Source organism: Macrobrachium rosenbergii, unplaced genomic scaffold (assembly GCF_040412425.1).
Source record: "Macrobrachium rosenbergii isolate ZJJX-2024 unplaced genomic scaffold, ASM4041242v1 13875, whole genome shotgun sequence".
Classification (NCBI taxonomy): domain Eukaryota; kingdom Metazoa; phylum Arthropoda; class Malacostraca; order Decapoda; family Palaemonidae; genus Macrobrachium; species Macrobrachium rosenbergii.
In genome coordinates, this window is record NW_027100719.1 from 2,776,987 (window position 1) to 2,794,352 (window position 17,366).

At 39.3% G+C, this 17,366-nt stretch overlaps 1 protein-coding gene across 1 annotated transcript; it reads left to right on the forward strand.

Moving 5' to 3' along the window:
- The first annotated feature begins 16,350 nt into the window (after positions 1-16,350).
- Positions 16,351-17,119, forward strand: LOC136837872 (uncharacterized). Its single transcript, XM_067102758.1, has 2 exons — positions 16,351-16,712; positions 16,903-17,119. Exons 1-2 carry the CDS (start codon positions 16,351-16,353, stop codon positions 17,117-17,119), a joined length of 579 nt encoding a protein of 192 aa, XP_066958859.1.
- The last annotated feature ends 247 nt before the right edge of the window (positions 17,120-17,366 follow it).

The window sequence follows — 17,366 nt, forward strand, 5'->3', positions numbered from 1 at the left end:
TTAGTCACACGAGGCTCAAATCATCCATAATGCTTTTCATTATTCTTAGCCTTGCAAACAAACAGATAATCCCTAGATGTAAAGAAACTAATTTAAAAAAATTAAAGAACTGCCAGAATTTATACCAAGTTTTGAAGACGAAAATGGCTGAAGATTTGAACAGAAACAGGTACATTTAAGGTGCAAAGGACTGAGTGTTTCTCGCCATATTTGTTAGAAAAGCTGTATAGGTAAGGGGTTGTTATATCTAATGAGGGTGCCTGGATGTGTATTTGACACGAATGTACTCAATCCCACAGCATATCATCACGCAAGTCAGGTATTCCTCTCGAGATCTCTGACTGATAATCCGACCTGATTTAGCCATTTTTTTCCACTTAAGACTTATTATTAAGGGGGACTTTTTGTTACGTAGGAAGGAAGGACAACTGTAAATAAAAGGGACTACAGGCCTGAACAGGGAACTACTTATCATCTAAATAACTGAAAGCCTTCCTTCCGTTAAGGGCATACTTCTAAAAGGGGATCATTTAATCAGTGGAAAGAATGGAATTCTGTGAATAAGTAGGGGAATCCGGTGTAAAAGCCTCAATAAATAACATCAATATAACTGAAAACTTTCATTCCAATCTCAGGTTACTCTTAAGAGAGACTCTTCACTAAGAATGAAAAGAATGGAAAGCTGTGAATAAGTGGGACAAGACATACCAGCCAGGACTCATTGTTTATTAGATAAGTAGAAAGATTTCATCCCAACTGAGGTTACTTCAAAGGGAGGCTCTTTCATCATGTGAAAAGAATGGAAAATTGTGAATAAGAATTTCTAAGACCTACTGACCAAGAACTAGTATCATCTGAATAATCTGATAGCCTTTCTCTCTTCCCAGTTAAGACTTCCTACTAAGGGGGAATTTTTGTTATGTAAACAGATAAGAAAACTTAGAATAAATGGGATTAGACGTGCCAGCCAGGAACCAATTTCATCTAAATAACTGTCCTAGTGTTTAGCTTGACAACCTAAATTCATAGAAATGAAATTATCTTTGAATTACCAGTATGTAAATAGCCTCTTGATCTCCTGGAGAAAAATAAGGAAAAATGATAAGAGGAAAATGAGTAGACGAAAATTAGTTAGCAAAGGAGCAAAGAGGTGTAGCAGGACAATAAAATAAAGACAGTGAGGACGACCCCACCCTCTGGATTCTTGGCCAGTGACTTGGGAAGAATGGATAATGGGAAAACGGAGGAAAGGAAAAGCAACCTCTCTCTAGGGATGCAGTTAGGGGAGAGATAGTTTCTCTCTCAAGACAATGAGGATGGGGTAAAGACAACAGCTACCGCTGATGAATAGAATATAATAGAAAGAATATAGAATTTAGGCCATTTTAGGCCAAGGGCTGAAATGGAAATCGACAGCAAAATTCTGAAAGGCGTAACAGAAGTAAAACTGGGTATTGCTTTTTGAATCAATTGTTAGGAAAGGGTTGAAAGTAAGATGGAAGAAAGAGAATATGAACAGAGGTACAGTCAAAGGAATGAAAGGTTTTGCTAGTAAGGGCCGAAAGGACGCTGCAGAGAACATTAATAATGCCTACAGTGCACCATACGAAGTACACTGATATATAAATAACCTCCTACGGGGTACAGATGATGAGGGTAGACAAAGGTACCTACTAGTAGTTATAGAAAAGAAGGTTTTCACCTCCTGAAGATATATAGATAGTTACCATTAATAGGTTTATAAATGAGCTTCAGAATGTTTATGGCAAATTGTAAACTTCCACAGAAACTCTTAGATATGTTTTAAAATGTCCTATTTCTCATATATTATGTTGCTCGAACCCGCGTAGGGTATTGCTTAAAGTTCTTTGCAGCGTCCATTGGGCCCCTAGCTAACCCCTTCATTTATTTTACTGTACCGCCATTCATATTCTCTTTCTTCTGTCTTACTTCCTTAACTCTCTCCTAACAACTGTTTCACAGCGTTACTGCTTTGAGGTTTCATCCTGTCGTTCTTTCAAACCTTTTCACTCAATGACTTTTCAGCGCTGGAGTGACCTCAAAGGTCCCAGCGCTTGGCCTTGGCCTAAAAACAATATTCCTATTCCATGTTTCTCAGACATTTATTTATTACTATTGTTAATTCCACCTCTTCTGCTATTGGTAAAAGAGAGAATATATTAAAAAAACAAAAGCCATTGCTGCAAATATCATTGTTACTAAACAACTGCATCATGATTTTTATTTTTCCTAAACAACAGCATTTCTGCTATCTCGTTTCAGAAGATGAACTCCATCAGCATAATGAATCCTTCAATACTTTAACTTGTCTTGCAACCCACCAAGATCTAATCCCCTTTTATTATTATTATTAGTATTATTATTATTATTATTATTATTATTATTATTATTATTATTATTATTATTATTATTATTATTATTACTATTATTATTATTATTCAGAAGATGAACGCTGTTCATGTGGAACAAGCCCACAGGGGCCAAGTGACTTGAAAACTCCTGCTTCCAAAGAATATGGTGCTCATTAGAAGAGGTAAGAGTAGGTAAAATGAAATACAGAAAGAAGAGCATCTCACTTACTGAAAAAGAACAAATAAATTAACAAATTAATAAATAGACAAAAATGTTGGAAAAATTATTAATGGTCTCATTATTTAGAAATGACAAGGATCGTTATTCAAATATCCATGACGAAAGTGAAAGGTTTTTCACCTAAACTTGTGAGTTTTTCATTCTTTTTATCTTAATTCTTTGAGTCATTTATGAGTCTTCTTTCTGCATTTCACATTATCTTCTGTTACTTTTTTTTGAATGTACACCATATTCTTGGAAGCTTGAATTTCAAGTCATTGGCCAACCTGTGGTGGGCGTGTTCCATATGATAGGGTTCATCTTCTGAAAACAATAAAATGAGCTAATAATAATAATAATAATAATAATAATAATAATAATAAAAATAAAAACCATAAATTACTTCAAAGAGAGAAGCTTCACTAAATTAAACAGCAATTAAATAAGATGAAATGTTATAATTTTACATCGAGTGATAAAAACACGAGAATTTTCCCGTTTGATGGAATAAACTATAAATAATTGGACAGCAAAGAACCATTCCATTTCGTAAATGGAACATTATCTCCATGAGTAATTTTTTCAGAGACGCTTCTCTTCTCCCTCTTTACAGTTAACTACGTAATTAGTGGAAATTTTATTTCTTTTCAGCCTGGAACACGACTATGCTTTGTACGTTAATGGTACGCTGTGAGAATATGAGCTGAAATCCTTAAAAAATAATGAATGTGTCAAGAATTCCCTCTGCTATCTCTTTTGCATTTCATTCGCTTTTAGCTCAATTTGCAACTGTGCATTCAGTGGACTAATAGATACGCTAGCTCAATTCACGATAAGTTTCAAAACATAATGAAGTTCTGTATGTACCTCTTCCCCAGAGGTCTTGGAAATTCAAGCTTTCATGTACTGATCAACATTTTGAGCTTCAAAAACAAGTGAGGGTATGATGTTGGCGGCCCTATATCAAACAGTAATGAATGCAATAAAACCACAATTTATAATATGAATAAGTGCTAAATGCAAACTATTTTTTTTTTTTTTTTATAAAAGCCATAAACTGTCATAACCTCTCGAATAACTTGTCCTAATAAGTTATTTGAGAGCTGAGCAATTTTAAGTTTACAAAAGACTGCAGGCACTTACATATAACATTTTATTACTTATTTCGAGATGTCTTACAATAGTTATTTACTTGCGTTTAACCAAAAGAAGCAGTAAGGTAAGGAGATCCTTCCCAGAGAGAAGCAATTTAGGTGGATAGTCGCATAAGGTAAATAACTTTGCAAAAAGGAGTAAGAGGGAGGAAATGTGTACGCTGACAGTGATAATGTTTATGGAGTAAACCTGCTGGAAATTCCCCCTCCCTCTCTCTCTCTCTCTCTCTCTCTCTCTCTCTCTCTCTCTCTCTCTCTCTCTCTCTTCCTCCTGCTGTTTTGTCTCACGATTACTGTTGTTTTTTTCGCTCTTTTCATTAGAAGAAAAATTCAGAAAAATAAGACTGCAGGAAATAAAGCCTTGTTTACTCTCCTCCTATATATATCGTCACTGTGTCACTATATATTTCAGCAGAAAAGAATACAATATGTGGTGTCTCTCTCTCTCTCTCTCTCTCTCTCTCTCTCTCTCTATCTATATCTATATATATATATATATATATATATATATATATATATATATATATATATATATATATATATATTGTTACGTGTGAGGGTCTTGGTTGATCATGTATTATTCAATTTACGTAATTTTTCACGGCCCTGCAAACCAAGATTACACGTAACCTGCCACTTGAAGCCAAAAGTTAACCTCAAAGACAGTCGTTAATTAGCCAAAGGTCGCCAGTTAAGGGTTATTAACCTTAACAAAGAATATTTGAGATGAAATTAATTTTAAACGCAACGGTTCTTCCAAACATTCGGACGCGAGGCATACAAGAGCATCGAGATTTAACCTGATTTTGCTTACCCTAAATCCTAGGTATTTTACTGGAATAACGGGTTGAAGCTAACAACATAATAATTTGGCTTAATCTAGACTTCGTAAACACATATACCGTAAGTGGTGGCTGAAGGGGGAACAAAGGAAAAATTGAAATACAGAAAACAAAGGATAAAAGAATGGGCGAAGTTTTGAACAAAAGCGACTTTACCTTAGGACGAACGTTGTGCGCATCAACGACCGACGTGGAGTTCTTGCAATTGTTTCTTCACTTCACTAATAGAATAATAGACAAAGAAAGGGGGAAGAGGTCCAACTGGACGTGTTATCTCTCCAAAGCTTGGTTCTCTCTCTAGTTCCCTGACCGAGCCTAGGTCAAAAAAACAGTCACCCCAGGTGTCCACGTTCTTGTTAAAAACATTCGCCAAGAGACAGGTAGAAGGGAAAAAAGGGACCTTAGGACCACCTATTCTTAAGGCTGATATGGAAATTTTCCTATAGGGTAAAAATGGCTAAATTACCTATCCTTTCTCCAACGGACGTTAAGGTTTGAACTGAAGACGCACCCTAGCGTGGGACAAAGCAATTTCCTGTCTCAGTCAGGCTGATATTTCTATCCCTAAATGTTCGAGGGCGAACAGCGTAAATATTTATAAAAGCTCCCCCTTTAAGAGGGCCTTCACTCCTTTTCGGGCGTGAAGGTCTATACTAAGCAAGCTGTTCGCCTCTCGTAGGTTACTCTCCTTCCCTGAGCAGATTAGTCCTGGTTAGCCTACCTAGCTACAGAACTACCTAACCCTAGATAGGATATGAGCTATAATCACTACTTAACCTAATTCTAATAGTACTAGAAGGTGCTCACGGTTATTATAGGCTACCTCCTACAATCATGATGTGTTTTAGACCTAGCCTAGTGGTACGTTCTATGATATTCCCTAGCCTAACCTATCCTAACCCGACCGTAGCACCAACATAAGAGTTAATATTCTAACTAAATTACAACATGGTTTATGTTTAATACAATTAAAATTTACTAGTTAATTCATGAGGGTTGCCTCATATGATAAATGGGTGCCTCACTGAGGTCTTAGGCCATGCGTGTCACGAGCATCGTGGCTCGTTTCACAATAGTTAAGATTACTGAAATTAGTTAGGCTACTTACATGATTACTGCGGCTCGGTGGTAAGTGGAAAGAACAAGGCTACTAAATTGATGTACTGTACTTCAAGGTGGCCTAGGCTAGGTACAAATAAAAGGAAGAGATCACACTGGCTACCTTCTCTGGGCAAGGGGCCAGGATCACTCTTAGATGTTAGGGCACTGTGCCGAGAGGGCACTAGTGCCAGGATGAGCTTATAGCTCGGCAACTACTGGGCTCTCTTCCGCCCCTTCTTCTTCTTCTTCGGTTTCCTCCAAGGCCTATCAGTAGCTGGCCTAGCAGGTGATGAGAGCACCGACTCCGGGGACAGGCCAGAAGGGCTAGCGGGCGCGAAGTCAGGGGCAACTGCAAAAGCTGCGGGAGGACTCCTACTCCGGCTGCTGCGACAACCGGAGCGGCCGAGAGCGATCTCGACTTCTGCGTCCGAGGATGCCAGTTCCTGGTCTTCCAAGGGAGGGGTACCATTTCGATCCTCCAGGGTTCATCCTGGATTCAAATTTTGCAAAAGAAGAATCTTGCAAAGAAGAAGTTTCGGGTGCTGGAGGCTCTCCAGTCGCGATGATCAACTGCATGGGAATCCTAAATCTCCCGGAGGAGGATTCACCTCATGATTTAGACCCGGCATAGGGCCTTTTCCATTGGTAGCTCAACGTCCGTGGCGGACGGAGTCTGGCACTGCTCAGTGCTCGCAAGTGGCACTGGCAGCAGTTGAGGTCAGGCATGCCTGACAAGGGGTCCGGGAGGTGCAATACCTCGGACGACTTGGGTTTGGCTGCGGCAGAGATTCCTGCCCCAGCAGGAGATCGTAGCCTCTCCTGAGTTTTGTTCGGGCGTCCGCTGGGCGTTGCTTGCTTGGGCAGCCCTCCCAATTTGTGGAGTGGTCTGCCCGCTTGCACGTCCTGCAGCGGTACTGCTCCTCCTGAATCTCTCTTCGCGGAGGAGGACCTCTTGGTGGGCCAGCCCTTCGCGATTGGAGAGGGCTAGGCCTGAAATAGTTTGGGTTGTGCCCCTTCCGCGGACCACTTTGGTGGGCGGAAGGTGGAGGTTTGTCATGGTTGAGAGTTTTAGATGGGGCCTCTGTGGAGGAGGTAACGTGGCTGCGGAGTGGCGTTGGTGACGGGCTTCCGCAGAGAAGATCCCGACCCAACAAGAAGGCCACTCCGGGCCGAATTCCACCTACCACGCCGAGGCGGTGGGGTATCGTGCCCCAAGGTGTCATAACCTGGAGTTGGACAGTAGGAACGGTGATGGTGTGGCCCTCTATCCACTTCATTTCCCACCGCGTTTCTTCGTCAACCATGGCACCGACTGGCACTTGGGCCCTAGTGATCAGGCTAATGTCTGCCGCAGTGTCTACTGTGACCGGAAGGGTCACGGGCAGGCTAGTGCTCTGAAGAGGGGCCACCGAGATGAACTGGGTTTCCAGTCTCTCGGGGTAAAGGATCCGGTGCGGACCAGCAGCAGAAAATGAAGTGCTGATTAGGTTGACAAATTTGGTGGTGGGGACATGATGTGGACAGGCCGGAGATCCAGCATTGTAGTGGCTAGCAGCCCACAGGATCTGCACGGGCCTTTTGGATGGGCTCGGTGGCCTGCAGTAACTGTTGGAGGAGAGGGCTGAGCGGATGAATCGGGAGCGGAGTTCTGGCTGGTAGGGTTAGGCTGCTTATTAGTGCCGAGTTTGTATCGGCACTCAGCTTCAGCATGGCCCCCCTTCTTGCAATAGTTGCACAGGGTCTTGCTAGGCAGTCCATTCTTCGGGCGAGTGGAGTTCGAGAGGTAGGCCGGAGGGATGATTCGCTTCTGAGAGGTGCTATGCGACTGATTGAAGGTTTCCCACGAATCAGCCATGCGACAAGCTTCCATAAGTGTGGAGGGCTGTTTATCGTTAAGATATACTGCAAGGGGCCCTGGCACACATTGGAAAAGGTCTTCTAGCATGGTCCGATTGAAGAGATCCTCAAACGTCGTGCAGGCCAAGGAGTCGAACCAGCGCGTGCGGACTGGGTTTTGTGACATGCCCATTCCGTCCAAGACCAGCCGACTTCCTTGGCAAGACCTCGGAACCGCTGTCTTCATTTTTCTGGGGTTATTTCGTAGGCCTTTGTAATGACTCTACGAACTTCCGCCATGTTGCCTCTCTGGCTCTTCTCCAGTGAGCGAAGCGCTGCCTTGCTTTTCCCTCCATATGCTTGGCTAGTATTAAGGCTCTCTCCGTCTCCGTGGTGCTGTAGTTATCGAAAAGAGCCTCGATCTCCTCCAGCCATGCTTCTGGCTCGTCCTCAGTCCACTTGGGGACTAGGGAATTGATGCTCGAAATTGGGCGTTTGATGCAGCAGGTGTAGGACTGGAGGCTTGATGGCTAGCCATAGCTTCGGCATTCTCCATTTTCGCTCTCTCAAGCTCGAGCTCCTTCTCCTTTAGGGCTAACTCAGTTTCCTTGCAGGCTAACTCATGCTGTCTCCTTCTTTCTTCTCTTTCCTCTTCATACTGCCTTTGCTCGGGCGTCATACACCCTTCTTCTTCTTCATACTTTCTGCTCTTCATACTTCCTCTGCTCGGCTTCATACTTCCTCTGCTCGAGTCTTTCTTCCTTCTCCGCTTGGCCAAGTCGTCCACTTGCTCCTTAACCCAGGTAGTAAGTTCCGAGCCGGTGAGACCTGCCGCCGTCCCCAGCCCCAGGAAAGTTTTATAATGCTCTGCTGCCATGGTTCTGGTGGGAAGGGCGTCTAACCGGGTCGAGTGGGCGTACTTGGGCAGCGAGGAAGTGTCTCTTCAATGAAGTGGCACCCTTTCAAAAGGTGGCACTGTAGTTTGGGTGTGCCGTGTACAGGTCACACTGGTGGCACTCAGTATCCCTAGGCACTGGTGCAGGTTAGGTTCCAGAAGAACTTTCTCTTCTGTGTTCCCTTTTGGTTTTGTTTTATTTATTTTTCTGGATTCTTGCTTGGTGGCACTTATGGTGCCAATGTGTTCCTAGGGACCCTCTACTGGAGTCCAACTAGGCTATATGGGAGGAAAGGCACTCTACACCCCCTGCAGAGTGCAACAATCGAATGAGAGAGAAAGGGAAGGTAAAAGAGAGAGAGAGAGAGAGAGAGAGAGAGATAGAGAAGTAAGCTATTCCAGTGATGAGTGCTGCAAATTATTGGCACTGTGGAATAAAGTGAATTTGGGTTTTTTTTTTTTTCTTAAAGATCCTCGTGAGTGGCTGGTCCCAGTACCGGCCCCAGTGCTGGCCCCTTCTTTTTTTCAGAGGGTGAAAACTACTGTTTGCTTCGGTCTGGATAGCAGGCCTCACTCGTGACCGACAGTTTATCACTGTATTGTAATTACTCTTAACTTGTCCTCATCTATTGTGGGACAGAGGTGTTTCTTTTATTTGGTTAAAGTATTCGAATTAATTAGCCTAGTGTCGGCCGTTCTTTCTTTGAAGAGGGTCACGTACACTTAGGTTAGGAATGCTTACTTGAATGACGAGAGAGAGAGAGAGAGAGAGAGAGAGAGAGAGAGAGAGAGAGAGAGAGAGAGAGAGAGAGAGAGAGAGAGAGAGAGAGAGATTTTCAATCAGCGAATTTCTTGCTGCTTGAGAACATGTAAACAAAGATTTTATACATGCACAATGGCATGGATCTTAATAAAATGATATAGATGCGTCGTCTTGGCTTCCTTAGGGATTACTTTATTATCTTAATTTTCCCGGGAGCCGACGTCACAAAAGTTTATCGTAAAAAATTTTAAATTTTCTTTATATGATTTTATAGTAGGTATTCGTATAGGAACTTGTTATTACTCCTAACTAAGGCCTATCTTTCCTGCCTAAATTATCTTTTGGTTTTTCTAGCTAAGATATTAGGGAGGTGGGTTCGCTACGAAAAAAAAAAAAAAAAAAATATATGCCCCAAGAGTGGCGGGGAGCAGAGTCGAGGTCACAATAACAAGGTCTTGAGATGGCGGCCAAGGTCCCGTTAGGCCTAAATTTCAAAACAACCTCGGCCTGGCGCGAAACCCGTCAAAATGGCGGTTCTCTCACAAACAGTTCAACAATTTCAAAACAACCGCGAGACACAGCGGAGGAATCAAAGATGGCGGTTATTTTCTTTTTTGCACCAAATTCAAAACAACGAACGAAACAAATGCAGGTATCCAGATTTTACTTTAAATATACCAATCATGCATAGTGTTTTACGTTACGGATGGAAAACTAAATTACCAAACAACTTTGTGTCTTTTGTTATCGTATTCCTCACCCGGACATTAAACAAAAAGAATGAAAAGAGAGATGCTGGCTTGCCTGCGTAAATTTACGTTGTTGAACGGTACCTTTATTGTAAAATTACTATTTCAGTTCGTTTGCTACTTCACTGACACGGTTTTTTTGAATGATTCCCGCTATATGCAAACAATAACGATCGGAATTGCCGACGCGATTTCTAAATTACTTTGTGTACATGAAATGGGCTCCGCTTTTCGGCCTTAGGATTCGTTTCTTGAACGACTTCTCTCACGGTCCGAACACGGTAAAATGCCCTTGTCTTAACCGTTACAAATTGTGACTCGCTCTGTTCTCGACGCACCCTTTCCTACGCTAATTCTCGCTACACTTGTTATACTATTCTCTTTACTGCTTATTATTATGCCTCGTTCCTTGTTTGGAAGAATGAAATGGAGTTCGATATCTGACTTTTATTTTTTGGAATTAATGTAATTTTAATTTCCTTTTCTCCAGATTCTTTCTCTAAAATGTACTTTAGATTCTACGCAAGGTCGCCAATGTTACGTGTGAGGGTCTTGGTTGATCATGTATTATTCAATTTACGTAATTTTTACGGCCCTGCAAACCAAGATTACACGTAACCTGTCACTTGAAGCCAAAAAGTTAACCTCAAAGACAGTCGTTAATTAGCCAAAGGTCGCCAGTTAAGGGTTATTAACCTTAACAAAGAATATTTGAGATGAATTTGATTTTAAACGCAACGGTTCTTCCAAACATTCGGACGCGAGGCATACAAAAGCATCGAGATTTAACCTGATTTTGCTTACCTAAATCCTAGGTATTTTACTGGAATAATGAGGTTGAAGCTAACAACATAATAATTTGGCTTAATCTAGACTTTGTGAACACATATACCGTAAGTGGTGGCTGAAGGGGAAACAAAGGAAATTTGAAATACAGAAAACAAAGGATAAAAGAATGGGCGAAGTTTTGAACAAAAGCGACTTTACCTTAGGGCGAACGTTGTGCGATCAACGACCGACGTGGAGTTCTTGCAATTGTTTCTTCACTTCACTAATAGAATAATAGACAAAGAAAGGGGAAGAGGTCCAACTGGACGTGTTATCTCTCCAACGCTTGGTTCTCTCTCTCGTTCCCTGACCGGCCTAGGTCAAAAACAGTCACCCCAGGTGTCCACGTTCTTGTTAAAAACATTCGCCAAGAGACAGGTAGGAAGGAAAAGGGACCTTAGGACCACCTATTCTTAAGGCTGATAGGGAAATTTTCCTATAGGGTAAAGGCCTAACTTTACCTATCCTGTTCTCCAACGGACGTTAAGGTTTGAACTGAAAGACGACTGGCGTGGGACAAAGCAATTTTCCCGGTCTCAGTCAGGCTGATATTTCTATCCTAAATGTTCGAGGGCGAACAGCAGTAAATATTTATAAAAATATATATATATATATATATATATATATATATATATATATATATATATATATATATATATATATATATATATATATATATATATATATATATACAGTATATACTAGTACTTTTTTATAAGATATTATATATCATTGTAATAGCACTGTGGGTATTACAGTCACACACACATTTTCTATATATATATATATTCTGAAGACTATATATATATCATATATATTTTATATATATATATATATATATTCTATATATACATACATATATATATATTTATATATAACTTATATATATATATATATATATATATATATATATATATATATATATATATATATATTATATATATATATATATATTATAAATATATATATATATATATACATAATATGTATATATATTATATATCATATATATATATATATATATATATATATATATATATAATATATATATATATATATATATATATCAAGCATCTATTCTATCATTCTATCTATCTGGAAAGAACTAATGTTCTTTTCTTTTTACATGGACACTCATTCTTATCACCCCTTCACATTAAACACAGCTTTCCAGTAAGTCTATCACAAACACCATTTTCTGGGAAGTAAGGCCAAGCTTGATCCTCTCTTATTTGGTAGAATTGTGGTCAGCTCTAACTTTTGATTTGGATATACGATCTAAACCAGCATCAATTTCAAATGTATTAATTTGAAAAATTGTGACTTAATACAAACTCGGATCTGTGACCTCTGATGTTGCCTATCAGACAAAAAAATTCAGTGCTTTTAGTTTAGAAATTCCCAATAATTAAAAGGGCTATTGTAGTTATACAAAAACTAGCTCGGCTGTATAAAGAAACCTGATAGATGTGACTAAAGCTGCCCACATACGAGACACTTTTAGTGGAAAGTGGCTGGTCACTGATTAAGTGGTCAGCTACTTTCGATCCTGGCAGCGGTTGATAATATCAACTTGTACAGGTGTGTGGCCAAGAAATAGGCTGCATGCACACAGGACACTTTTTAGTGGAAAATGGCCTTTCATTAAAAATGGCCGGCCACTAAAATTAAGTAAAAGGAACACGGCCTTTGTATAGAAGACCACAGACGTCACTAAAAGTGGACGACACTAAAAGAGTGGATATGAAGTGGCTATTGGGTCTCTTTCTTGACCACACCACTGTACAAGCTAATATTATGAGCTGGCTACTAAGTGCCTGACTGGACTTAGTGTCCAGCCACGTTCCAGTAAAATTGTCTTCAGTGAGGGCAGCCAGACTTTCTGCCTTCACTCTTTTAGTGTTGTCCACTTTAGTGGTTCATCTGCTGTCTTCCACATAAACATGTGTTCCATTGTTTTAGTTTTTTGTAGCCAGCAACTCAAATGCTGGCCACTTTCATAACTAAAAGTGTCCTGTATGCGGCCAGCCTTAAGAATTTTAGTGGCATATTGCTTAGGATACCTAGGAAGGTATGTGGTATGACTTTGACTGAGGAAATAAAACAGATGGCAGAAGGACTCATAAGTGAAGAACATTGAGTCTAGACAAGGTAAAAGGCGCGTGGCTAAAGTTACGATTATGAATCAATTCTGTAGTAAGTATGAAGATAAAGGAATAAGGTTTGTGGGGTATAAATTGACCTAGAAAAGCATGTGATTGAGTCAGCAAAGAGGCAGTGTGAAATTTAAGGTTATCTAGTTTATTTTGAAGATATACTGAAAAACCAATTAATAAGTTCTGTTTCAAAAGTGAAGCATAGGTTGGGACATGAAGATGAACATTTAATGGCAAGAAACTTAATTTTCTGCCTTTATCAAATAGAGCGCTCCAATGACTATGAAATATGTCATCTATCATTGTACCAATGCAACATGATTTTATAGTTTACTCAGTGCTTTTCCTACATTCCATTAATTCTGAGATAAGTTTGTGATGTGCCTTCACACATTTTTGAAGCTTTCTATAGTTGGAAGGCTGTTAGAAATCCGAAAAAGGGTCAAAAGATGCAGTTACAGAAGTGTGGGGCTAAAAATAAGCACTGAAAAGGAACAGAATGATTGGTTTTTCCTTTGATACAGTACTGAGTTTGTTCTCGGCTGGGTAGATATGAAAAAGCTGATTACTGGGTCTCGATGCAACCATGGCGACAGCATCTTCTAGTGATATCTGAATGTATAATTTGTTCAATTTAGAAGCCTCATTCGAGATGAATAATAGGGAGAAAGTGCATTTATTGTCTAACGTTCATTTTCATCTATTATTTACGCTTTCGTTTTAAATAAGAAATCTTGGATGGCTTTTTTGTAAACAGCTTTGCAATTTCATCAAAACACGTTCGTTGTGCATGAAATTCAATTTTTAGCTAAGTACACATACTATAAATATCTCTGTTCTTCTCTCTCTCTCTCTCTCTCTCTCTCTTTTGAATGAGTGGAATATTAGTATTATTTGTTACTAATTTGTAATATTATATATATATATATATATATATATATATATATATATATATATATATATATATATATATATATATATATATATATATATATATATTTAGTACTGAAACACAGTATGAGTGACTGAATTCAAGGATTTTATTATATTCCTTCGTTTTCCAGGTAATATTACGTAGTTTGATTCGTTATACAGTTGTTCCAAGATCCTAGCCAGGGAAACAAGTGAAACAACAGAAAGGATGCACGTTTAGGGGCTGAAGCATTCAAGCAAAAACTTGAAACTGAAAAGAAAATCCTCAGTGAAAGAAAGTCCATCCATCAAACGTTCTTCTTTAGAACATAAATCGTATTCAGTGGAAAGCCTGTTGACGCAACCAGTGGGAAGTACTGCATTATGAAATGTTATTATATTGAAGGTGTGTTTAGAAAAATGGCTTCCCATACTGTAGTGAAAATTCTGATATTGACGTGAAAATATTATATAAATTACTTGACTGTTCCACTTTTGTTATGTGCAGAGGATGTGAAATTATAAATGATGATGATATATGTAAATCAAGTTTTACCATTGACTTCTATGGTTGTTTATGTAACGATGTTGTTGAAAATTAGGCTACAATGGGTTTTCAAAGCTGATTGGGTGCTTAAGTTTAGGAAAATTAGTAATAAAACTTATGGAAGATATGCTCAACACATTACTGGATTGGATGTAACAAAAGTGAGAAGTTTACTTACGAATACCATAGAACTTTTCAAGTATTATATTGATAAACATGGCGTTGCACCTAGGAGAGACTTGACATACGGATGTCTCATTTGTTGGGTCCTGGCACAAGAGAACAGAAATGAGTCTCTCCACTCAAGACTGTGGAGATATTGTCCAAAACATAAAATATTACCATGCCAGATACTGGACTTTGCTGCTGCACAAGCAGTTGCTAATTGTAATGCAAGCTATAAGTCCAGTCACTTAGATACCTTCTTGGCTTCCAGCGCACTAATATTTCATCATCATACCTAACCAAGTTAGATGAAAATATGGACTTGCCATTCAAGAAAAAGACCAGATTATGAGGCAGGAGAAGGATCAATGCCAGAAACTTAAAATCAACAAAAATCATCAAATAATCAAGAAAAAAATCAAAAAACTTGCCAGTCTTTAACTTGAATTATCTCAAAAGTAAGGATTTTCTGTTTCAAATGCCTAAATCCTCAGTTCTTGCTTTAGAGATGTAATTCTTTTTGCTTGCTATTTTCACATGGTCAGTATTTATTTTTTTTTGAGTGTTTTTAAGTCTGTGCTTTACATAGTTTTCTGGTGATTTTTATGTTTATTTTTCACATTTTTTTTTCCATCAAGCATGCTTACGTAGTATCTGGAGCTAAGACTCATACCTTAGAGAGGAGTTAGCCAAATTATTAAAGTCTGTTAACTTTACTTTACAGAGAGACTAAAGAACATGTCTTTTCTTTAAGAATAAATTACCATTAGCAGTTCAAAAATTGGTATAATTATCCTATTTTTTATTTTTTTATTTTTTAAAAATGTAATTTTTATAAAATACTTATAATAACACACTAACAACAAATACTAACTATAGATAAATTCCTGTATCAATCTGATAAAGTTTTGACAAAAATTAAAAAGTTATACTTTGTTGGGTTTAGGTCCTCGAGAGGATTAAACAGAACAAACACACAATAATGGCATCAAAAGAAGTTATCCCAGCGGCGCAGAAAAAACGAAAGAAAAAGAAAACTGACGAAGAAAAACGGTCAAAGGATAAAGGTAAGTCATTTATTTTATAATTTAAAGAAATATTTTAAACGTTTGCTTTTATATGGTTTCTATGAATATTAGGTATGGTGATGATTATTTTAGACTATCGTGGTAATAGATCATTTAGCTTATTTTCAACAAAGGAACACAGATTAGTGACAGAAGGACTGACAGACTGGAAAAACTTAGGTGCACTTTTGAAAAGTCGTGAAAGCAGTCCAGAACACATGTCACACATGGCGACTTGAAAGATTTACAGCTCCACTGGCAAACTGGAAAGACAGTAGACCAAGCTGAAAGGACACTATTGGAGGCTGAAAAGAGGCACTGGAGAGATGTCCTGATTCACTGACTCTCCATCATCCAATCTCTAGCTGAGAGAAATCGTGCATTTAGAGTTTCGTCAAACACTTTACACCAGCAAAATAATGGGAATTTTTCGAAAGAGGTGGAGCTGCTTGCTAAATTTGATCCTGTCATGAAGCAGCACACTGAGCGTTGAAAGTGGCCAGTTCAGTCATTCCAGCAATCTTGGAAATATCATCCAAAATGAACGTATTGCCTCAATCAGTGGGAAAATAATGGACACAGTGATGACTGAGATTAAACAGTCCAAATATTATTCAGCCATTTTGGACTGTACTCCTGATGTAAGCCACCAAGAACAGATGTCAGTCATCACATGGATGTCAAAATGGACAAGGCACCTTCTCAAGGAACATTTTATGGGATTTCTTGTAGCTTCTGAAACAATGGGTCTTGGTTTGTCATCACTGATTTTGAAGAAACTGATGGAGCTGAATATTCCCTTTGATGATTGCAGAGGACAATCATATGATAATGGCGCCAACAAGAAAGGGAGGAACAAAGGAGTTCAAGGCAGACTTCTTGAGAAGAACCCTCGTGCACTTTATGTTCCATGTGGGGCACATTCCCTAAACTTGGTGGTATCTGATGCAGCAACAGCTTCAACAGATGCCACCAAGTATTTCAGCAATGTACAGAAACTATACAGCCTCTCCTCAGCGTCGCCACAAAGATGGGCAATCCTAAAGGAACGTGTCACTGTTGCACTCAAGACTTGGAGCGACACAAGACACAAGGTGGGACAGCCGTATTTAGCATAGAGGCTGTGTGGTATTCCTGGCCTCTAATATAAGGGAAGCTTTTTCGAAGATCAAGGAAGTGACAGATCCTCTGACTAAGGTTGAAGCCCAAACTTTGGCAGAAGAGTTGGGGTCATACCGATTTCTCATTTGCACAGTTGTATGGTATGACATTCTATACCATGTGAACCATGTCAGCAAGCTCCTGCAGTCTCCCAAAATGCAGCTTGATGTGGCAGTTGACCTCCTCACTAAAACAAAATCATCTCTGACTAACTACAGAAGAACTGGCTTTGCTTCAGCTCAGGCCTCTACTAAAGACATGTGTGAGGAAATGAATATAGAGGCTGTACTCAAACAGAAAAGATTAAGAAGCACAAAAAAGCCCCAGATGAGCCCATTGCAGGTACCATGAAGAGGCTAGAAGCAACATTCTTTAATGTTGTTATTGACATAACCATTGAATCCTTAACTGATAGGTTTAAAACACTGGGTGAAGTGAGAGACAGATTTGGAGTGCTGCTCAATTTCCAAAAACTGGATGATCAGGCATTGGGCAACCAGTATGACAACCTCTGCATGACATTAAGCACTGGAAATGAAAGTGACATTGATGGAAAGGAACTGGCGGTGGAAGTCAAAAAGCTTGCCAAGGTCACCCT

What these genes read in the sequence shown, in the direction of transcription:
- LOC136837872 (XM_067102758.1), top strand. Translation starts at nt 16,351, where the DNA reads ATGGGTCTTGGTTTGTCATCACTGATTTTGAAGAAACTGATGGAGCTG. An exon ending in AGACACAAGGTGGGACAGCC is followed by an intron (nt 16,713 to 16,902) that starts GTATTTAGCATA and finishes GAACCATGTCAG; the next exon opens with CAAGCTCCTGCAGTCTCCCA.